Source organism: Rana temporaria, chromosome 4, assembly GCF_905171775.1.
Source record: "Rana temporaria chromosome 4, aRanTem1.1, whole genome shotgun sequence".
Classification (NCBI taxonomy): domain Eukaryota; kingdom Metazoa; phylum Chordata; class Amphibia; order Anura; family Ranidae; genus Rana; species Rana temporaria.
This window is the reverse complement of record NC_053492.1, coordinates 296,923,418-296,947,433: the sequence shown is the minus strand read 5'-3', so window position 1 is coordinate 296,947,433 and position 24,016 is coordinate 296,923,418. Positions and strand designations below refer to the sequence as shown.

Here is a 24,016-nt window from a genome sequence, read left to right as displayed (position 1 = left end):
AATTGTTATTATTTCACCTGTTCTGGTGGCTTAGCTTTTTTCTGATTTGGTGCTTTCTTCCATGTGGAGCGGGGGGGGGGGGGGGGGGGGACACATGCTGTGGACGTCATGCCTTGTTTCTGGGCAGGAATTAAACCCGGTCACATTTGGTGGGAACTACCCCTCCCACAAATGCAACCTATTTAAGTGAATCGCTTTTCAGAGGAGTGGCAGTCCTTGCCGCAAGTATGAGCATGCCCTTACCGGCCAGATCAAAAGGTGAAAACAAAAAGGAAAAAAGAAGACCAAGGCCCCATGCACACTGACTTTGTTTTTTACTTCCGCCCTCAATATTAGCCTACGTGTCATTGCACACATAGGCATTTAGAGGCAGAAAGAAAAAAAAAAAACGCCAGCACGTTCAAGAGCAACAGTGTTTTGGCAGAAAAAACACTTGTCATGCCTAAATGCATGTTAACGCTAGGCGCGTTTAGCGCTCAAGCCTTAATTTATTTCAATGACCAGAATAAATTATTTTAGCCAGTCAAATGAACCAAAGCCCATGTGATTGACACAACTAAAAGCATTTAAAAAAAAATGCGGCTTTAGGCTTGTTTTTGATGCCGCTTTTCTCCTGCCAGTAGAGGCATTCAGGGGAGCTTGGCAGACGCCAGTGTGCATGAGGCCCTAAAAGAAAACGAATGTAGCTACCACATCCAAGATTTGGTAAACTGCAATATAAAAAGGTTTTTGTGTAGGTTTTAATACTGCTTTAAAGTTTAACTTCTGATAAAACGTTACTTCTTATTAGGGATATCTGTTCACTTCCTGTCCTAGGACATGGTCATTGCAACAGGAAGTAAAAAAAATCTCATTGAGAGGATCTGACAGTTTTTCACTCTATCCAAAGCTGAAAAAGTTTTGTCTGGAGCTATATCTGAATCATTTAGGTTTCTATAAATGAGATCCATTTTAGGACAGAGCACTTACCAGATTATCAAGCCCATGGATATGGAGCGTTATAGTTTTTGCTCTTTTGTTGGAACTTGTAATGAAGAAATGGGGTTTGCTTTTGTTACTCTTTTGTTCTGGAGTATACATTTGAACAGATGCACTTAGCAACGTGTAAACAGTCTGTGCAAGTAGTTTGATATGATTTTCGACATCACCTCTGTGAAAAAAAAAAAAGAAAAAAAGACTAAAAGCATTATTTCTGTATCATACCCCAGGATTGAAACATTTAAATGCACAATGGGGATGAATAAGGTTCAGGAAGGCAGTTTTTTCAATATGAAACCAAAATTAAGAACACAGGGACATCAAACTAACTAGAGAAAAGTTCAAAACTAATCTTGAAAGAGAAGCTGATGCTCAAAATAAACTTCCAGCAAAAGTAGTGAGCCAGTCCACAGTAAATGGCTTCAAACATGCTTAAAGCGGTTCTCCACCCTAAAGTGAAGTCCCGCTGATCGCAACCCTCCCCCCTCCGGTGTCACATTTGACACCTTTCAGGAGGGAGGGGGGTGCAGATACCTGTCTAAAGACAGGTATTTGCACCCACTTCCGGCCCGGCATTCACGGGCAAAAGACAGGCATTGCGTCACATCCCGTCGCCCCCCCCCGTTGTGTGCTGGGAACACTCGGCTCCCAGCACACAGCGAGAGCCAATCGGCGGGCGCGACTCGCGCATGCGCCGTAGGGAACCGGGCAGTGAAGCCGCAGCGCTTCACTTCCTGGTTCCCTCAGCGTGGATGGAGGGGGGAGCAGCAGGGTGACGAGCGATCGCTTGTCATCTGCTGGGGACGCCGCTGGACTCCAGGACAGGTAAGTGTCCTTATATTAAAAGTCAGCAGCTGCAGTATTTGTAGCTGCTGGCTTTTATTTTTTTTTGGCGGAACATCCGCTTTAAAGGGGTTGTAAAGGTTAAAAAAAAAAAAAATAAAAAAAAAATCCCTAAATAGCTTCCTTTACCTTAGTGCAGTCCTCCTTCACTTACCTCATCCTTCCATTTTGCTTTTAAATGTCCTTATTTCTTCTGAGAAATCCTCACTTCCTGTTCTTCTGTCTGTAACTGCACACCGTAATGCAAGGCTTTCTCCCTGGTGTGGAGAAAGCCTCTTGAGGGGGAGAGCAGGAGTGTCAGGACGCTCTCTACTTTGCAGATAGAGAAAGGAGATGTGTGTTAGAGGGCGTCCTGACACTCCTGCTCGCCCCCTCCCCCCTCAAGAGGCTTTCTCCACACCAGGGAGAAATCCTCGCATTACGGTGTGTAGTTACAGACAGAAGAACAGGAAGTGAGGATTTCTCAGAATAAATAAGGACATTTAAAAGCAAAATCGAAGGATGAGGTAAATCAAGGAGGACTGCACTAAGGTAAAGGAAGCTATTTAGAGAAAAAGGGATTTTTTGTACTCACCGTAAAATCCTTTTCTCCGAGTACATGGACGGACACAGCTCCTTAAATCTTGACAAGTGGGTTATGTTCCCTGTTTACAGGGGAGGAACATAACCCACTTGTCAAGATTTAAGGAGCTGTGTCCGTCCATGGACGATAAGAGAAATAAGGATTTTTGCCCTACCAATAAAGTCACTTTCCTGGATTACTGTACACTGGTAGAGAAGTGTGAAAGAATGCAGTTTCTTTCAAAGTCGGTACAGAAGGCCACAGATGAAGATTTTGGATTGTCATATCTGTGCAATCGAGTGGCACCAAAAAAGCTGCCAATAAGATGGAGTCGTCCTTTGTAGTATATCATCAAATATTCTATGGAAATGCTAAACTATATGCCATATTCAGAACCAATTGAATACAGAACACAATCCACCCAACTTACCGGTTTCTTATATTCTCCAAACTCACCATCATACCAAGTTCACGCCTCATAATTTCACAGTGATTGGTATTCTCACATAAATAGCGAATAGTCTATTTTGAAGAAAAAAAAAAAAATGTTTTAATAAAAGCACCAATGCAAAAAGGGTCTTATAGCACATAATAAAAATCATTATTTAAGGGCTAAAATTTGGGTTACTAGAGTTTGTAGAACGAACTGCATGGAAAGAACAGTACTGGATGCTTTTACTGAGCTCCCCCGCTTTTATCTGCCAGCTCAATGCCAGCTGCAGCAAAGATACATATTTTCTAACAGAATTAGGACTATTAAGGCCCGTACACACAATTGGATTTTACCACAATAATTGTCTGATGGTCGTATTCTGTCGAAAAATCTGACCAAATGTTGGCTGTTCATGCTCACCAACTGTCCGACAATAAATCTGTTACGTCGGATCATCCGACGTAACAAACTCTGAACCAATGCGAACCATCAGACAACATTAGCAGAAGTTGCCCAAAGGGTGGCGCTAAATAGCAGAAAAAACATGCAAAAGGCCCTCCCCGTCCTCGGCGTCAGCGGGGGGGGGCTAGAGGCACTCCCCGTCGTCAGCGGGGGGGGGGGCTAGAGGCCTCTCTCTGTCCTCGGCATCAGCGGGGGGAGGGCCTAGAGGCCCTCCCCATCCTCAGCAGGGGGGCTAGAGGCCCTCCCCATCATCGGCATCAGCGGGGGGGGGGCTAGAGGCCCTCCCCGTCATCGGCGTCAGCGGGGGGGCTAGAGGCCCTCCCCGTCATCGGCGTCAGCGGGGGGGCTAGAGGCGCTCTCCGTCGTCAGCGGGGGGGGGCCCTCCCTGTCCTCGGTGTCAGTGGGGGGGGGGGGGGGTTAGAGGCCCTCTCCGTCGTCAGCGGGGGGGGGGCTAGAGGCCCTCCCCGTCCTCGGCCTCAGCGGGGCGGGGGGGGCTAGAGGCCCTCCCTGTCCTTGGCATCAGCGGGAGGACTAGCTATAATAGCAATATCAAAATTATGACAATAAAACATACGTGGGCACCATTGGCCTAATTTAGGCACCTTTCACACTTGTGTGACTTGGGACTGCAAAGTCACATGACAAGCCGAACCCCAAAATTTCCAATGAGTACCATCCATATCTGTGCAACTTCAAGTCACAGCAACTTCAAAGTAGTCCCTGCACTACTTAGGTCTGACTTTGATGCAACTTGAGGTCCCTAGACCTCAAGATTACACAGGCATTGCTTCAAGTCGTGACTTTCAGTGTGAAAGGAGCCTTACACAGCCACATGTCAATTGCCTCTGAAAAGCACTCTACTGGATCGCCTTTCGGAGGCGTGGCAATGACAGCTATATGTATAAATGAGCCCTTGGTCACCACTAGGGACGATCTCAGGTGTGGTCAGGTTACAATCTGCGCCCACCTCAGCAAGCTGTCACCATAGCGTTCTCTGCCCCGTGTGTGTGTGACAGTGTTTAGATAGAGATATATATATATATATATATATATATATATATATATATATATATATATATATATATATAGCGCTGTTGTGGGGCATGCCTTGACCACTCATGATTGGCCTAGTATAGGTGACAGCTCCCAGGTAGGTTAAAGATCTGAGCTGATCTAGTGATCACAATGACATATGCACTCCTGTCTTGCAGCACTGAGGTGACTGGTTCAACCCCCAACCTGGGGGACAAGGAGTGACTGTACACACTGTATAGAAATAGGGACATACTAAAAGGAATGCCCATAGACTTTAATAGGGAGATAGAATGCCCATAGAGAATAATGGAACTAAGTGGAATGCCCATAGAGAATAATGATAAAAAAAATATATATATATATATCCCCTACCCCCTGACCTGCACAGCGCCCTCCACCACAGCTCCATCCTGGTGACTGAGAAGAAGGATGAGCCCCGCCAGGCAGCTCTTATCACTGACGATACCGGCTCTATTCCGGGGCTCGGCCGCCAGGCTCCTCAGATGGCTGACCACAGACACGGCATCCATTGCACAAATAGAACTGTCCTGTCAGGTGTACAGCGACACCAACACGACCGTTACCTGTTCCAATGTGAGTGGCTACGGTCTGCTGATTGGTTCGTTCCGCCATCACATGGTCACCCAGCGCTCAGCTACCCAATCAGGGTACAGCATGTGATCTCGCGGCGCTGAGTTTGAATGAGTCGCGTGCTACTTCCTGTTCTGCAGATAGCAGAGAGCACCACGGAGGGTCCGTCACCTACAGAGCGGGGGGGACTGGAGAGCTGCTAGTGCCGGTAAGTGGCCACCGTACAGTCTGTGTCCTCCACCACCCGCACTATATGGTTGTGTAATAACCTCAGCACACTTACCCTCTAATATATTCCATTCCACCTTAGGCTGGAATGTGACAAAAATCACCCTTGCAGGTCTCCTCCCCAAGGTTGCAGGGGTTACATGTTTTTAGCCTCAGTTCACACGAATTCACAGGGGAATCGTGCTAACTTCTTTCCTGCAACTCGTGGTTGCAGGAAATTTTGCACCGTCTATGGCCGCTGTGCTATCAAATAATGCGCAGGACGCAACGTCACTCCAGCTGATATGTTGATCAGCTGGCGTGATGTCAATATAGCGCATGCGCAGATCGTCAGAGGCATTATCCGACACTCTGCAAAGCGCCGAGGGAGAACGTAATTGTCAGATTTTTCCTCGCTGTTGTGGGGCAGGTTGTTGGTGTGTTTGAAGGGCAGGTTTTGTGTGTGTGTGTTGCAACCCACCCATAGACTCCTTTCACACTGGGGCGGTTTCTCCAGTGTGAAAGCCCGAGGGCTTTCACACTGGAGTGGTGCGCTAGCAGGACCGCTCCAAAACTCCTGCTAGCAGCATCTTTGGAGCGGTGTGTTTACCGCTCCTTCCCATTGAAAGCAATGGAAAAAACGCGGCTATATTGCCAGCGGTATTAACCCTTTTTTGGCTGCTAGCGGGGGTTAAAACCGCATCGCTAGCAGCCGAATACCTCCGCAATTGCCACCGCACCCCCCGCCCCTGTGTGAAAGGGGCCTTAGACAGCCAAAACCCAGCGTTATACACACTGAACCCGCCCTGTAACACGCACAAAACGCGCCCTTCAATACAGAGAAAACCCGCCCTGCAACAGCGAGGCAGAATCTGACAATTACGTTCTCCCTCTGCGCTTTGCAGAGCATCTTATACTGCCTCCGGCGTTCTGGGAATGCGCAATGTCGACGTCATGCCAGCCGATCAACATATCAGCTGGAGTGACGTTGCGTACTGCACATGTGCAGACCCATTATCCGACGGGAGGCATCATTTGATAGAACGCCGGCCTTAGCAAGAGCCAATCACTTCCACTGTGATCAGCTTATTTGCTTCTTTTGATGTAGGTTTATGTCTGTGCTCTTTTATGCATGCTGTGAGTAATTACAGCCTTTATTATGCATTATTCTCTGTCTGCTTCTACTGTTGGTGTTCAGTGATGTTACATTTTATACTGTTGGCATTTTTTTCAGAAGGAACACAGAATGTGAAGACTCTCAGAATTTTTTTGGGGAAACAGTCTTCCTCTGGATAATGAAATGTCTCTTCTTCTGGAGGTTATTAGACAGCTTTTAGAGTACCTGGGCATTCCACCTGACAGGGTAAGTATCGTTTTCTCGAAGACGTAAACATGACTGCAATCGTATATTAAACATTTACCTACGTGCTCAGATAAGGCAAGCAGAGGGCTTGTCGCCAATCCCTGTGGGCTCCCTCCAGCTGATCTTTTTCCTGTTACAGACTCCTTGTTCTGTACTGTGTCCCAGTGTGCGAGTAGCCATCCTAGTAGAGGTAGAGCTTTGCTTCTTCATGTTAGAGCTTCCCCCCCTCCCCCTATCGGGGATCTAAAGACTCCTTCAGATCCACGCTATAGCTGAATGACGGCTACAGCGTGGACCTACTTTGCTGGGAGGCCATCAATAGACATCCTCCCCTTTGCACGCTCCCCCTGCAGGGCACGTGCCGTGATCACAGATCGCAATAAGGGACCGATTCCAGCCCCTTACCATGTGATCAGCTGTCGGCCAATGACAGCTGATCACAAGATGTAAACAGAAGCTCCGCAATCCTTTTTTTTTTTCCTCCTCACGCTGACTGTGCAAGGAGAAAAAAAAAGCCGGACGCTGGATTCTGTGCAAGGAACATCAGTCCCGAAGAGAAAGAGGCACAGCCGCCTCATATCTGCCAACCAGTGCCGCCTGCCAGTACCCACACACAGTGCCACTTATTAATGCCCACGAGTGCCACCTATCAATGCCCACCAGTGGTGCCTCATCAGTGCCACCTAGCTGTACTTCCTATCAGTTTTCGCCGATCAGTGCCCATCAATGCCACTTCTCAATGCCGCCTTATCGGTGCCCATCAGTGCAGCCTCATTAGCGTACATCAATGAAGGAGAAAAATTACCTGTTTGCAAAACTTTATAACAAAATATAAAACAGTTTTGTATTTAAAAACTAAAAACGCAGAGGTGATCAAATACCACCAAAAGAAAGCTCTATTTGTGAGAAAAAAAAACGATAAAAATTTCATTTGGGTACAGTGTTGTATGACCGCACAATTGTCATTCAAAGAGTGAGAGCGCTGAAAGCTGAAAATTGGTCTGGGCAGGAGGGGGGTTTAAGTGCCCAGTAAGCAAGTAGTTAAGGTAAAAAACCTTCTGTGGCAGAGCATCCCCCTTTATACCTATGTGAGCCTCATTTTAGTGCTGTGCACAAAAGTAGCACCAGTCTCTCTCTCCCCACAGGACAGATTGATAGCAGCAGGAGCCGTTGGCTCCTGCTGCTATCAATACAATTCTTTGACAAGGGAGGGGAGGTGGGACCGAGCCGCCCTGTCTGTGTCTATACATTTAGACAGGGCAATTTGAGATCTAGCCTCCATAGAAAGTGGCTTTCTATGGAAGACACTCCCTGAAGAAGAGGAGCCAGGAGTGCTAGCGGGTGGCCCAAGAAGAGGAAGATCGGGGCAGCTCTGTGCAAAACTACTACACAGAGCTTCAAATTAAAAATAATAATTATTAAAATAATAATCCTTTTAGGCTTTGCTGACTTCCATCATCCAATTTTTAAAGGAGTTGTAAAGGAAAACATTTTTTTCCTAAATAGCTTCCTTTACCTTAGTGCAGTCCTCCTTCGCTTACCTCACCCTTCCATTTTGCTTTTAAATGTCCTTATTTCCTCTGAGAAATCCTCACTTCCTGTTCTTCTGTCTGTAACTCACCACAGTAATGCAAGGCTTTCTCCCTGGTGTGGAGAAAGCCTCTTGAGGGGGCAAGCAGGCAAGACACTCTCTAATTTGCAGATAGAGAAAGGAGCTGTGTGTTAGTCCTGACACTCCTTCTCGCCCCCTCAAGAGGCTTTCTCCACACCAGGGAGAAAGCCTTGCATTACTGTGGTGAGTTACAGACAGAAGAACAGGAAGTGAGGATTTCTCAGAAGAAATAAGGACATTTAAAAGCAAAATGGAAGGATGAGGTAAGTGAAGGAAGACTGCACTAAGGTAAAGGAAGCTATTTAGGGAAAAAAAAAAATCCTTTACAACCACTTTAAGGCTGGGTTCACACTACTACACTACTTTCATCCTACTTTGCTCTGTGTTCAATGTTTCCCTATGAGAGCGTCTTGTAGCGTCCTATACAAGTCGGTCCGACTTTGAAAATGCACCCTGTACTACTTTTGGTCCTACTTTGATCCTACTTCAGCCCATTGAATATCATTGAAGTCGGACCAAAGTAGTATCCTGTTCATGAAAGTAGGATGGATGTAGGACCAATGTAGGATAAATGTAGGACCAATGTAGCAGAGCAAAGTAGGATGAAAGTAGTGTAGTAGTGTGAACCCAGCCTAAAGCGGAGTTCCACCCAAAAGAAAATTCTCTTGCAAAGTAAACGGCCTGTTTGCCTTTAGTAAATCAAGCATCTTGTGTGTGGCCCTTTATTGAATGTCTGGGGCCACATGTAAAGCCCACTATGACTGCTACAATATTTATAGTTCATCTTTTCTTCAACAAATCTTTTTTTACCTTGAGTAATAGGTCTTCCTTTTTTTGACAGCTTGCGCCAATATGGGAAAGGTATATCGGCAGACGTAGTATTCTTCGCGCTCTAGCAAATCACCTTCCACCAGTGTTCTTTCAAGGAATCGATATACAGGTATTTCATGTAATCCCTGAGTGCAGTTTAATTTAACACAGAATTTAGCACAATTGGTAAGATTTCAATTTGTGAAAGGGTGCGTATGTTTTTGAAATATTGGAATTAGGTTCTTTTATATGTAATCTTCTTTACAGTAGGAGGCCCTCGGCCCAGGAGGAAAGACCCATGATGACCTCATTTAGTTTTCTCTTTTATAAAAATTGAAGACTTAAAAAAAAAAAATGTCATGGCTCACCTATGAAAGGTTTATAAAATGGATAAATCTATCTATGTCATAACCTTTATCAGAATATCATTCAAGTTTTTTACGCAGTAGAAAAGGGATATAATAGAAGGGGTCTGGGCATGATACTGTAAGAGTTGAAAAATAATATTTTGTCAGCATTAGGCGCCATTCACACTTGTGTGACTTGTAATGCGACTTTGGACATTCTAGTCACATCCCATGGTTTTTCATTGACTAACGTTCAAATATGTGCGACTTAAAAGTTACTGCACTACTTTATTTTGAATTTCATGCAACTTGAGCGCCATAGACTGCAATGTAAACCCTTATAAGCCGCATGAAAGTTGTACCTGAATGTTATACATGCGACAGTTATGCAACAGTTGCCTATTATCATTGGTCCAAGCCAAAGTTGCATCCAAGTCGCACCCATCTAAAGTTGCACAAGTGTGAATGGAGTCTTGGGTCATGATTTATCCCCATGCAGTGAGAAAAGGTGAATATGTAAATGTAAATCTTCCATGTATATGGCTGCATAATTATAACTTATGGTTGTGTAATGCAAAAACGTTCTCCAGCACAGGAAGATAAGAGAATCTCTATAAGACACTATCTTTTTTTTTTTTTTTTTTCAAACATATAATCTAACCCAGAAAATGTAACCCTGCTGTACTTCCTATTTCTAATATAGGATCTACAATTACTCGAACGCAAAGACTATGGCTGGACTCGCAGTGTGGTTCGAATCATTGGAACTTTACTGCCATTGGAACCTTGCCCTAGACCACATTTCCAGGTTTGTGTCATTTACGCTGAATAAAGCAATGCAAATAAAAGTTGGCCTGTTTTTTTTAAATTTTTAACCGGCAAAGAAATGCAGATTCTAAAATCAAGCCTTTCAACTACCTTCAAGCCGTAGTGTAATTGAATAATATTAAAAATGACCTTTCCTTTTCAATCTGCTGCAAAATTGAATGCAGTATGGCAACATGGAGGCGGTCTGAACAGTTGGTGTTCAGAACGCCTCCAGAAAAGTTATTTTCTGTTTGTATATTTTGGCTTAGTAATTTTCCCACAAGTCTGCACTAATATACTAGTCTGATTTTTATTTATTTTTTGACCTCCTACGCAACACAAATACAATTTTGGTGAAATGCTCCTAAAAGGTTAATCGCTTGTAAAGAGATGCAGACCTTGCATCTTTCCTTGTTAGAACACTGCAAGTGCATCAGCTGATCCATAATGAAAAAGTCACTCCCAGTCACATTCAGTATCCAAAAGACACAGCTTTTTCTTCAGAGCAGAAATGGGTAGGAACCTGCGACAAAATGTAACATCCTTGTAATATACATTTCACTCCTGGAGGGGATTGTATTTGTTTTTTTTCCTCAACAATAATGGAGTTACTCTTTAACTACTTGCCAACCCCCTCTGTAGTTTCTAGTACTAGTACGTCGCTGCATGTTTTCAGGTTTGGGTTGCACGCCCCCGCCCACCTACTCCCCCTGTGATTTGACACAGCAGGAGTTCATCTACCGATCCCGGCCAATGATTCATGGCCATGACCTGCTGATTGGCCGTGCCAAATCGTAGCCTAGAGCTCCCTATACAGAGGGAGCAATTGTTTTGTTTCTTTTCCCTGCTAAGCAGAGAAAATAAATGGTCGATCTGTATTACAAAGCAGCACACAGTAAACACATTAACACTTGCTAGGCGCACAATTAACCCCTTGATTGCCCCTAGATGTTAACAGTGTATATTTTAGCACTGATCACTGTATTAGTTTTACTGGTGATGTTAGTGTCAGATTTGTCCGATCGCAGTCCTGCTAGAAGTCGCTGATCACTGCCATTACTAGTTTATAAAATAATTAAATATTCCAGTAGGTCACATAGTTTGTAGATGCTATAACTTTAGCGCAAACCAATTTTTTTTTTTTTTACCAAAAATATGTAGCAGAATACATGTTGGCCTACAATTTAGGAGGAAATTCGACCCATTTTTTATATATATATATATATATATATATATTAATATAATATAATTCAGTGGTGATCAAATACCACCCATTTTGGTAAAGCATTGCATGCCAACGCAATTATCATGTAAAGTAGTGCAGTATAAAAAAAATGGCCTGGTCGTGAAGGGGGCAAAACCTTCCAGAGATGAAGTGGTCAAACATAAATATCACGTCTTAAGTGCAGACTTCATAAGATGGGGGCTATATTGCCTTTTGTCAACCAGAAAATCTTAATCTGTGCTTTTTTTTTTTTTTTTTTTTTTTTTTTTTTTTCCATGATATCGTTTTACAGGCCAAGCCCTGCCTCGCTGCCATCTCCCTGTCTAATGAGAGCTGAACCATAACTTTCCTTGGCGGTATTGTCAAAGCAGAACCAAAACGGGTAGTGAACACGCTTGGTCATTTTTACATACAGGTAAGCTTATAATAAGGCTTACCTGTAGGTAAAATGAATAACGGTGCACGTTTAGGAGATATTCACCCTGGGTGCAGCCAGATATGTCACTGCCGCATGCACTTTAAAGATCCGACATACCTTGCCAAACCTTCAGAGCTGTGTGCCGAAACCTAGGTCTCCCACACGCATCCTCGTGAGTGACGTATTCGCGGCTCTGGACAATAACATAGCTAGAGCGCGCAAACTTGGAATAAAGACTGGGGGGAAGATGTCAGCCCTCTTAGCGGTGACAGAACAGCGCTTGAGTACTTTGTTCCAAGGTGAGTATTTCATAATGTGCTAGTATGCCACTGCCTTGCATTTTTTATTTTTACTACCACTTAAAGTTGGATTTTTTTTTTTGCAAAATATTCACTGAGTTTACATTATGGCACGCAAGATAACTGCACTCCAGCACATGCTTGGAAGTGACTTCATCCTGCGCTGGCCAATTAAGACAGCTGAAGGCCATCACTTGGAAGAACTCTGGGGGGAAAGAAGCTGGTGAGGTATCTCGTGGGCATTGTGCAATTTAAGCAGAGGTTTTACTGCCTTTAGTTCCACTTTAAAGCTGCAATAGATGGCCCAAATTTTTTAAAGTGTGTGTGTGTGTGTGTGTGTGTGTGTGTGTGTGTGTGTGTGTGGCCATTTCAGCACAATCAAGCTTGATAAAAGTAGATTTTTTCAATCGACCTTTGATAAAGAAGCTGGGTGGAAAAATATCAGGTGTAACAGTGACTGCATCTAATCTGTTGCAGGCACTATTTGGGTATTCCGACACCATGGGTGATAGCTGTCTGAATACAATAACTGTCAGGGGAGATTTTGGTAAATCAAATTGTTTTCCCTCACTCAGCCTGTGGTCTGAATTGGAGAAAACAATCATGCATATCACTAGCTTCTCCTCTGCTGAGTTATGTCAGCACCCCCCCTCCCCCCCCCCCCCGTTCATCTCATCTTTATAACAACTACTACTTTATATTCTAAGCACTATTCTCCTCCCATACCGGCTGCCATTTGTTTCTCCCCTTCTGCTATTGGTATGCAGCAGTGGAGTCGGCCTGCTTTAAGAATTTAGAAGCTGACTGCATTTTGGGCAGTATCTTCAGGTATATTTCTGTACTTGTATTATTTTCATAAATACATAACTTGGAAAACTGCTAAATATTTTTTTTCTTAGATTTTTGCCCACATATACACTTTAAAAATAAATATACTACTAACTGGAATATCAAAACAAGTTCTAAAATTGTCACTGCAAGCACAAATTGTGACTTTATAAACTTTACGATGATGACTGTTTTTCACTAAAAGTACATAATGGACTTCTCTTAACATACTGTATGCGTTATTAAATCTATAGATGCATGTATAATGTTCCTCCTTTTGGCAATCTGTTCCTCCAGCGTATTTTAGGCTCCAAAGTACTGCAACCTAGAGACAACGAAATGGTCTGCAGGCCTGATATCCCATCTCTAGCTGATGCCCCATTTCTGGTGGATGATGATGTTGCATCATACCCAAGATTAAGGTAATTTGTCTTTTTTTTTTTTTTTTTTTATTTATTTTTTCGTGTAGACAACACTTGTGTTTCTCAGACTATAATAACATCTTTCATCAGACATCTTTCATCAAATATGTCGGTGGGAGAATATACCATGGCAAGACCCAGTGAAGAGAACCCAGGAATGACAATGATTATTCAGAGCAGCCATGCTTTAGAAAATGTTTCTTTAACATCAAGTGAACATGCAATTCAGAAGATAGCAGCGTTGGAAGATGAACTGATGCAGCTAAGAGCACAGATTGCTGTTATTGTCGCCATGCAAGAAACAAGAAGCACACCTTCTTGTAAGTTACTTTCAGTTATTTTTGGCAGAATATTTTTTTTTTTTCTTTGTGGTGTCAACTTGATAACTTTTCTTCCCTTTCATGTGCAGGTTCTGAAGCCTTGTCATTTGGTAGCCCTTGTCATGCTCTTCTGCCTCCATCTTTAACCTCAACACCTATTAATGCTCAGATCCTGCTGTCTACACCTGCTCCACCCCCTCCTCCTCCGCCCCCACCGCCGCCTATCCAACCTGCCAAGATTAACTCAGCAAAGTCCGCAATTGATCTCATCAAAGAACGTAAGGCAGCTCACAGGCAAAGTCCAAAAGAGGTAGATGCAGCAGAAAAAGATACTTTGCAAGTGATGCCCAGTATGATGGATGTTTTGAAGGGCATGAATTCGATTAGACTTCGTGCTGTTGAAAGGTAAAGATAATCTATAGTGTTTTAAAGTAGAATTCCAGCCAAAACTTGTTTCACAATTTTTTAAAGTAGGATTAAAACGTCTTTTCGGTTTTTATTACCGTCCATTTCCTTGTAAAATACAAATTGAGAGGAACTCTACTCAAGATAAAGAAAATACAAACTTTGACAGCTGGTACCAGAACAGCTGAACTTCTTGGTTACCTACCCTCTATTCCTGCACTGGTTTCAACTGTGAAATTCCAGATTTCTACTTCTGTTCCAGTGTTCACTAGGCAGGAAGTTGACATTTTAAAGTAATTGTTATGTAAAAAAAATGTAACCTTTACAAACGCACCATACAATGGTTATAAAACCATTGCACAGAGTGGTCCAAAACCTCCTCTTCTAAGGTCTCCCCAGCCCCCCCGGTGCTGTTCGCTCCTCTCTTCTCCATCTGCCCCATAGCAAACTGCTTGCTGCGGGGACAGACTTGTGGGCTTGATCCTGAGCCAGGCTGTGAGCGTCTATTGACACACACACAACCACACCGTGGCTTAGCCTCTTTCCCTGCTCTCTGCTCACAGGATTTGAGTGACAGTAGCAGTAGCCAATGGATCCCACTGTGTGATCCAAGCCTGTGGGAGAGGGGAGAAGAAATGTTGCAGACAGGACAGTGCTGGATCGAGACCGGGCTCAGGTTAGTGTTTAAAGGGGAGTTCCACCCACAATTTCACTTTTTAAATATAAATAACCCTGTAATACACAAGCTTAATGTAGTCTAGTAAAGTTAGTCCGTAAACTAAGGTCAGTTTTGTTAGGTTGTTAGAGCATTTAGTTAGTTTATAATCTAAAAATAGACAGTGGCCATCTTAAGTGTGGGCATCATGAATCCAGACTGTATGACTTCCTGGATTTCAGCCTTGTAGATCTCGCACATGCTCAGTGCTGCACAAGCGATGTAATAGGTTTCAGTCAGGTTTCCATAGCAACGGGACTGTCAGAGGAAGTTGCCGCCCCTTCTCTATGCAAATAGGCTATTTGCAAGGACTACTGGGAAACATGATGCCTATCCCAGAAACCCTTGCGAATAACCTTGTGACTTAATAGCCTAGGCTAATAAGGAGGAGGAAGTAATGAAGGACTACAAAATAAAGGTATTTACAAGCAACAAAATAAATAAAAATTGTCCATTCTGAACACCTATGAGATTAGGGCATGCAGCACAGACAAACATAAAAAAATGGGTGGAACTCCACTTTAAGTGGATTATGCAGGGAGCTGGTAGTGAAATTATATATATATATATATATATATATATATATATATATATATATATATATATATATATATATATATATATATATATATATATATATATATATATATATATATATATATATAAATTTTTTTTTTTTTTTTTAACCTTCATTGTAATAAAACCTGAAACATATTTTTTTATGGCTGTTCCATGTTGTACTACAATTAGAAAAACTAGTTTTGGCAGTGATTTGTAGTCATGTACATCCCAGTTATTGGGCAAATTAGGTATCGTCTGCTGATAATTGCACATGTGTAAGAGGAGTGCACAATTCCTTTGCACAGTAGTTCTTTATTTTATTATCAAATGACCAGGATGGTAAATGCATTATATGCTATCTGTGAACAACCACAATCCAGAACTGTAGTGCCATGTAGGATGTTTGTGGTCATTTTGGCAGTTTGTCCTTCAAACATGCATAATGCAAATAGTGCTCTTTTTTTTGTGTTTTGTTTTGTTTGTGTGTGTGTGTTTGTTTATATTACTTTTTCTTCTCCCTAGGTCCCCAGGGGGTACACCGTTAACAAAAAAAGATAAGAAGAGGCGTTCTCTTAATGACCCTGCAGCTATTATAGCTCATGCACTGAAGCAAAAGTTTGCACATAGACATAAAAATGACTCCTTTGACAAGGAGAATATATCTCACGAGGAGTCCCCGTTCTCCAGTCCAGAGACACCAATGGTACAGTATATAAATACGATATATACGATCCAAGAATACTTGTCTGTTTGCTCCAATGATGCCTGATATCTGTGTATTGCAAGTTTCTGGTTTAAAACATCTTGAGGGCAAATTTGTTTCAGTATATCTTGGGAATGCCCTAAAGTGGAACTTCACCCAAAAGGGGAAGTTCTGCTTTTTTGCATCCTTGGTTTTTGACAGGTACTCGCTCCCACTTCCTGGTCAGATCGCTGCAGCTATCTGAGAAAGTTTGCCCCCCCCCCCCCCCCCCCCCGCAGCCTTCTGGGACACACATATTTCCCAGAAGACTTTGAGACCATTCACAGAGCGCAGTGTGGCTCACATGGGCAGTAGGAAACTGCTGTGAAGCCGGAAGGCTTTACTGCCGGTTTCCCTTACCGACGATGCTGGTGCCTGTACCCGAAGCCGATTGATCTGGAATGAGGCCACTCTCTCTTTTCTTGTGGATGGAACACTGACTTTTTTTTTTTTTTAAACTGGTAGCCACGGAGTTGTATACTATTTTCAATTGTCACACCCTTTATCAAGTGTATGCAATGTTGTATGGACTTAAAGGGTCACTAAAGGATTTTTTTTTTTTTTTTTTTTAGCTAAATAGCTTCCTTTACCTTACTGCAGTCCTGGTTTCATGTCCTCATTGTTCGTTTTTGCTTTGATGTTGCTGTAAATCCTCTCTGTTGTGGACACTTCCTAGTTGTCTGTTTCCTGATCACCACAGTACTGGGAGATTTCTCACGGTGGTGCCTAATCAAGGAGGTGTGATTACTGTGTGTAAAACGAAACTGGATTGGTGCTGAGGAGTTTTAGACAAAGTATCACTGCTCTCTATTGGCTGACTGCCCTCTATTGGCTCTCTGTACATCAGAGAACCAGGAAACAACAGCAAAAACGAAACTAAACTGCAGGCACATTATATGATTGGTTTTGATCTATTTTTAATAATTTTTAAAAGGAATCGGTTAACTATTATGTCTCTCTATACCCTGTAAACAGTCATATCAGCTAAAAAAAAAATGTTTCCTTTAGTGACCCTTTTAAACTTTTTTAATTTTAACTTAATCAGTATATTTTGTTCATCACATCAGTTCACCATTTAAAGGAACAGCGCACCATTAACCATTTCTATTACTTTATCCCTTCCAAGATCTGAGTTGCAGCAGGTCCATACCAGGCTAGCGCAGGGATATCATTTTACTTATTTAACCTTAATGAATGGCATGCATTTCTTGTCCCAAGTAGTTAGATGTCTAGTAGTTTTGCCATAGATGCCCATTCAGTTCCCCTCCTGATACACTATCTGCAGGTGAAACTCGAAAAATTTGAATATCGTGCAAAAGTTCATTTATTTCACTAATGCAACTTAAAAGGTGAAACTAATATGAGATAGACTCATTACATGCAAAGCAAGATAGTTCAAGCCGTGATTTGTCATAATTGTGATGATTATGGCTTACAGCTCATGAAAACCCCAAATCCACAATCTCAGAAAATTAGAATATTACAGGCAATCAATAAAACAAGGATTGTACATGGAACAATATCGGACCTCTGGAAAGTAGAAGCATGCATATGTACTCAGTACTTGGTTTGGGCCCCTCAATGTGGCTTGGCATGGAAGCTATCAGCCTGTGGCACTGCTGAGGTGTTATGGAAGACCAGGATGCTTCAATAGCGGCCTTCAGCTCTTCTGCATTGTTCGGTCCCATGTCTCTCCTCTTTCTTCTGGCAATGCCCCATAGATTCTCTATGCGGTTCAGGTCAGGTGAGTTTGCTGGCCAATCAAGCACAGTAATCCCACGGTCATTGAACCAGGTTTTGGTGCTTTTGGCAGTGTGGGGGAGGTGCCAAGTACTGCTGGAAAATGAAGTCAGCATCCCCATAGAGCTTGTCTGCGGAACGAAGCATGAAGTGCTCCAAAATCTTCAGGTAGACGGCTGCATTGACCCTGGACATGATAAAAAACAGTGGACCAACACCAGCAGATGACATGGCTCCCCAAATCATCAGACTGTGGAAATTTCACACTGGACTTAAAGCATCTTGCAGTGTGTGCCTCTCCATTCTTCCTCCATACTCTGGCTCCTTGGTTTCCAAATGAGATCATCAGAAAAGAGGACTTTGCACCACTGAGCAACAGACCAGGTGTGTTTTTTTTCTTTATCCCAGGTAAGACGTTTCTGACATTTGTTGGTCAGGAGTGGCTTGATAAGAGAGGCTTCAAATGTTATATTCATGTCCAGGATCTGTCTGTGTGTGGTGACTCTTGATACACTGACTCCAGCCTCAGTCCACTCCTTGTGAAAGACACCAACACTTTTGAATGGCTTTTTCCTCTCCAGGCTGCGCTCATCCCTGCTGCTTTGCACCTTTTCCTCCACACTTTTTTCCCTTCCATATAACTTTCCATTAATGTGCTTTGATACAGCACTTTGGGAACATCCAACTTCTTTTGCAATTACCTTTTTTGAGGCTTTTTCCCTCCTTTATGGAGGGTGTCAATGATGGTTTTCTGCACAACTGTCAGGTCAGCAGTCTTTCCCATGATTGTGATTCCTATTGAACCAGACTGAGAGACCATTTAAAGTCTCAGGAACCCTTTGCAGGTGTTATGGCTTAATTAGCTGATTAGAGTGGGACACTTTGAGACTAGAATATTGCACCTTTTCACAATATTCAAATTTTCTGAGATTGTGGATTTGGGATTTTCATGAGCTGTAAGCCATAATCATCACAATTATGACAAATCACGGCTTGAACTATCTTGCTTTGCATGTTACGAGTCCATCTCATATATTCGTTTCACTTTTAAGTGGCAATATTGAATAAAATTAACTTTTGCACGATATTCAAATTTTTCGAGTTTCACCTGTATGTCAGCATATCTGTTTGCAGAGCTAATTCCTGGCTCTGGCTTTGAGTAATCTCCTGTTCTCCATGGACACATTTATCTGTGCTTCATATCACCTTTTATACATATGACATATCCACTTATGGAAAATAACAAATCATTTTTTTATAGAGTTTTTACAGTGGTGGCTCCTAGCTAGATGCAAGTATTGCACCATAGACAACACATTCCAGGCGTTAGGAAGCTGGAGAATTCCAATGCGTTTCAAAAATGTCAAAAGATGTCTTCTTCAAGGATTATGTGCCACCCTGCAACATCACCTTTTTTAGAATCATCATAACACTTCTATGGCATAATTTCTTTCATATCTTTCACAGTGAACTTGCATAGTATTATCTTTCTGGTCAAAAATGCCTTTCCCAAAGTGTTTTGTATACAGGCAGCACTGAGGTTTCAAAACACAAGGAGTATTTGGTCACCCCACCAGCCAGGGTCCTCAACTCAGCAAACTACTAGTGATTCCTCCTCCTCCTCCCTCCGGCATCTACCCCTGACTAATGTATCGGGGGGACATGCCATCAAAGACATGCATTCACTTGAATGTAGACAGTGTCACCAACGACATGCATTCATTTTACATTACATACACACTATACAGTGGGGAAAATAATCATTTGATCCTCTGCAGATTTTGTAAGTTTTCCCACTTACAAAGAAATAAAGGGTCTATAATTTTTATCAGAGGTGTATTTTACATGAAAGACAGAATATCAACCAATAATCCGGAAACAAAACACATGATACAAATGTTATACATTGAGTGGAAGTTCAGTGAGTAAAATAAGTATTTGATCCCCAAGCAAAACATGACTTAGTATTTGGTGGAGAATCTCTTGTTGGCAAGCACAGAGCTAAGACGTTTCTTGTCGTTAGTGACCAGGTTTTCACACATCTCAGGAGGGATTTTGGTCTACTCTACGTTTCAGCTCCCTCCATAAGTTTTCTATAGGATTAAGATCTGGAGACTGACTAGGCTACTACATGACCTTTAATGTGCTTCTTCTTGAGCCACTCCTTTGTTGCCTTGGTGTTATGTTTTGGGTCATTGTCGTGCTGAATGACCCATATTCAGTGTTCTGGCTGAAGGAAGAAGGCTCTCATCCAAGATTTTACAATACATGGCCCCGTCCATTGGCCTGTCCCTTTAGCAGAGAAACGGCCCCAAAGCATAATGTTTCCACCTCCATGCTTGACTGTAGGGATGGTGTTCTTAGGGTCATAGTCTGCATTTTTCTTCCCCCCCCCCCCCCCCCCCCCCCCCCCCTCCTCCTCAAGAAGATGAATATACAGTCATGCCAATAAACATCTAAAATGATTTGGAGAAGGATTGGGAGAAAGTGCTATGGTCAAATGAGACCAAAATTTAGCTCTTTGGCATTCATTCTTTGGAATCGCCATGTTTGGGGGAAGAAAAATGCTGACTATGACCCTAGGAACACCATCCATACAGTTTTGAGCATGCCTTGCTAGTCAGCGGCATCCAACTCATTGGACCTTTTTAGCCTGTGCGGGGGTCACTAAGCATTTATCATGGGTCACTTAATTCAGATAGTTAGTTATTTATCTAGCAAAAGAATAGTTATCCAAAGTCTGTCATGAAATATTTAGTACAATTACTATATTAGTTTTTATAATCCAGGTTTACTTTTTATTATGTAATTTTTACAATCTTCGTTTTATCCATAGTTTGGACGCCATCTACTGAAGCCAAATGGGCAGAGAGCTATGAAAGAAATTCCAAGAAAACCGGCATTCAATTAATCTGCTCCCCATGTTCAATAAATTGCACTGAACTAATTTAACTGGAAAAAAAAAATTGAAACCCGTCGACATCTTAACAAGCTCTGATGTACGACTATGGATTTTTTTCCCATTTGGACATGTTTCAAAAGACTGCTTTACTGTAAGACTTTGTCAGGTTTGTTGGTTTTATGTACTGTGAGGTTATGTGACTTTTGGTCTACAAAATGTCAGAATTTTAAGTTTTTATTGGAAAAAAAACAACTGTCGGGAAACCTTCCCAGTACCACGTCTCACCATCATATCATGCTCTCATTATGTCACCGGATTATACTAACTGTTTTGTTTTACTTGGGCCCCAAATATAACTGGTATGTTTACACTCCACACTTCACATATTATCTGCTTTGCATAGGTGTTTGCCACCTTCTGCATATGTGACAATGGTGGTTGTGGCTGGTAATGTTGGCATGGGAAGTGTTTCGCTTGATACAGTGCTGTAAATATCATTCGGACATTGCAAAAGAAATCTTCCTTTGGGTTTTATGGTATTTTAATGTAAAGGCTAGATGTTTGTACACTGTACCTGGTAATGTATGTATTGTTTTTAAGTGGATCTATATGTTGTCCATAGAAGGCAAAATAACAGTATTTCTTAGTAGGCACAGTTTATATAACTTTCCAGTGCTTCCATAGGAGCCCAGAATAAAAGACCTACTATGCTTCTTTAATGTGAGGGCTGCGGGGAAATGTGATTGGATCCATTTTCAAAGTCCAGGGAATTTTTGAAAGAGGGTGATGGGTCTGGCAATTGAAGGCTACTTATTCAGCCTGCTGTAAAATGAATCTCTTATTTTTCCTAGAGGTTTACTGTCAGTTTAATGTCCCTTTCCACCTATCCCTTTGTGCCACACTTGTTCGTTCATTGTGCTTAGCTCTGTAAGAGTTTAAAATCTTCTAGTCTTATGCACCCATAAACCAGGGAGTTTTGTGCACTTAAATCCTATCTTTTAGTTCTTGGGAGTTTGGTGTGCTTCTACTTCAATTAATTATCCTACAGTTCAAAGCAGAAGCAGAAGCGTGCACTTGCAGGAAAATAGACTGTTTGTTTATGCTGTGTCAGCATCACACTCTGTACAGGTGGTTCTTCTACACTACTTCTCAAGCTTTAAGAACAGATTAAGAGTTTTTGAAAAGAGTGCTATTTACTTGCAAAAAAGCATCCTTTTTGCCATGCAAAGCAAAGAATAATGGGGGAGATAGAAGAAAGTGGGACCCATGAATGTGAAGAAAGTGACCGTTCCATGGGGCATGCGGAAGAGGATTCAAAGTGACACTAAACTCTAGTTTATATAGCAACACATCTATTCAAATGTGTATGCTTAATTTAAAGGGGTTGTAAAGGTACAATTTTTTTTTCCCCTAAAATAGCTTCCACAAAGTAATGCGAGGCTTTCTCCCTGGTGAGTGTCGTGCTCCCCTCCTCCCTTTGGACAACAGAAGAGTCAGGACGCCCACTTACACACAGCTCCTTTCTCTATCTGCAACATAGAGTGGGTCCTGACTCCTATAGTCCAAGGGAGGGGGCGAGCATGACACTCCACACCAGGGAGAAAGCCTTGCATTACTGTGTGGAGTTAGACAGAAGAACAGAAAGTGAGGATTTTTTAGAAGAAATAAGGACATGTAAAAGCAAAATGGAAGGATGAGGTAAGTGAAGGAGGACTGCACTAAGGTAAAAAGCTATTTAGGAAAAAAAATTGTACCTTTACAACTCCTTTAAAAATGTACTTACTATTGCTCTCGGCATCCTCCAGGTGATGTGTTGTGATCAAACTTCCTGTTAGAGGGTGGCAACGTTCCTACATATAGTAGGACCATTTAGAACAAGCATAAGCACCCTCCTAACAGGGAGTCGGATGACGGCAGCAAAAACAAAGACATTTTGGAGGAGGCTGAGAGCAATAGACTACGTTTTTTTAAAATGAAGAATGCATACTTGAATATCATTTTTGATTTTTAAATTAGAGTATAGCGTCCCTTTTTTAACATCAAGTTCTGGTATGATTAATAATCTTCAGATGCTTACTTTACACTTCTACAAAAAGTGGGGGGCATTGGAATCGCAGAGACGGGAAGGCATGAACAGCATTTAAAAGTTCTGACCCTTCCTCGCTCTATGAAAAATGTGTTTTGTCTCTGCTTGAGTTGGGCTTTAATTGTGTTTACATAAAGCTAGGATAAACGCCTGAGTTTGTCTTGATATTGGCCCACTGCATAGCAGGGCCAAGAATCTGAAAGAAAGAGGTGACAGCACAAAATGCCAATTTAAAGTGATTGTAAATGTTGAAGAATTTTTTTATCCAAATTCATAATGTGTTAGTATGCATTGCATACTAACACATTATGAAAGACTTGCCTTGAAATGAAGCCCTCCGGCGGCGCCCTGTCACCACTGCAGAGGCTTCTATCTTTATCCAGTCTGCCTTCCGGGGTAGCGGGCTGCAGCATGACGTCACTCCTGTGCACGCGTGTGGGAGCCACAGCATGGGTACGCTGTTCCTTCAGAGCGTATACACTGGTGACGTCGCCGGCTGCTGTTTGCTGGAATATCTCCCAAACCATGCATGTTTAGGAGATATTAATTTAACCTACAGATGAGCTTTATTAAAGGCTTACTTGTAGGTTAAAATAACAATTTGGAGTTTACTACCACTTTAAGTTTTAGTGCATGCTGTTAATCTTACACTGAAAGTTTCCTGACATGAGAGGGTACAGACTAATTGTTTTATTAGTGTGTTGCTAATTTTTATTGTCCAGTAATAAGCTTTGAAGTTTAGTTTTAGCACAGAAAAAAAATTGTATCAAAAGGGATGTATAGCCAAAGCTTGTTTTTTTTGGTGATGCATCTTCTGTGGGCCCTATGGATGTACTTGTGCTCTCCTGTGACCCAGCTGACAGTTGGCTAGAGATGTCACAGAATGGGTCCAGGTTCTAAAAGCATCCCAAAAATAATGTTGGGATCCACATAGAGGCCTGATCGGCTACTAGCTCAGCGGCTCGGTGCGCCACTGAGCGCATTAACCAGCCACTCCTGCTACCTCCACAGCCTAACACTCCAGCAAGTGCTGGAGGGACAGAGCAGAGAGCGCTGAATGACAGTCGGCATTCTCTGCTCAGGGCAGATGGGGGACAGCTGCAGCAATAGGGTGAGTATGTTTTTTATTTTTTTCACACTTCTCCTTTTTAAGTCCAAACTCCAGCCAAAACATATATTTTTATTTTTTTTGTTTTGGATCGGCTTTGTTGGATATTTTTTTGCTAGTCTCCTGAGTGGAGAGATTTTTATTCACTTCCTGTCTGAAAAAAAGAACAGTAAGTTAAATTAAATATTCCCAAAG

At 42.3% G+C, this 24,016-nt stretch overlaps 2 protein-coding genes across 3 annotated transcripts in view; one reads left to right on the top strand and one right to left on the bottom strand.

Annotated features, from left to right (window-relative positions):
• The window catches only part of LOC120937344 (armadillo repeat-containing protein 1-like), a 26,618-nt gene extending 21,745 nt beyond the window's left edge, over positions 1 to 4,873 (bottom strand). Inside the window, exons 1-3 of the mRNA XM_040350487.1 lie at positions 4,694 to 4,873; positions 2,814 to 2,905; positions 970 to 1,150 (exon numbers count right to left, since the gene is read on the bottom strand). Of these exons, the coding sequence (XP_040206421.1) occupies positions 970 to 1,150; positions 2,814 to 2,905; positions 4,694 to 4,843 (423 nt within the window). The 5' untranslated portion in view covers positions 4,844 to 4,873. The remainder of the gene's footprint in view (positions 1 to 969; positions 1,151 to 2,813; positions 2,906 to 4,693) is intronic.
• Positions 4,874 to 4,975: 102 nt separating this feature from the next.
• MTFR2 (mitochondrial fission regulator 2) lies at positions 4,976 to 22,128 on the top strand. 2 transcript variants are annotated; one of them, XM_040350485.1, is made up of 9 exons: positions 4,976 to 5,112; positions 6,346 to 6,474; positions 8,928 to 9,026; positions 9,947 to 10,051; positions 13,118 to 13,242; positions 13,333 to 13,562; positions 13,652 to 13,967; positions 15,766 to 15,946; positions 20,562 to 22,128. In XM_040350485.1, the coding sequence occupies exons 2-9, from the start codon at positions 6,412 to 6,414 to the stop codon at positions 20,634 to 20,636; spliced, it is 1,194 nt and encodes a 397-aa protein (XP_040206419.1). In that variant the 5' UTR covers positions 4,976 to 5,112; positions 6,346 to 6,411; the 3' UTR covers positions 20,637 to 22,128. The 2 variants fall into 2 exon arrangements, with proteins under 2 accessions (XP_040206419.1, XP_040206420.1); XM_040350486.1 differs by having other exon boundaries at positions 4,977 to 5,112; positions 13,333 to 13,559.
• Positions 22,129 to 24,016: the final 1,888 nt, after the last annotated feature.

Bases quoted from the DNA above. Each gene is read 5' to 3' on its own strand.
- MTFR2 (XM_040350485.1), top strand. From the start codon at position 6,412: ATGTCTCTTCTTCTGGAGGTTATTAGACAGCTTTTAGAGTACCTGGGC. The intron at 9,027-9,946 runs GTATTTCATGTA...TTTCTAATATAG, and splicing joins TTCAAGGAATCGATATACAG to GATCTACAATTACTCGAACG. The intron at 13,243-13,332 runs GTAATTTGTCTT...ATCTTTCATCAG, and splicing joins GCATCATACCCAAGATTAAG to ACATCTTTCATCAAATATGT.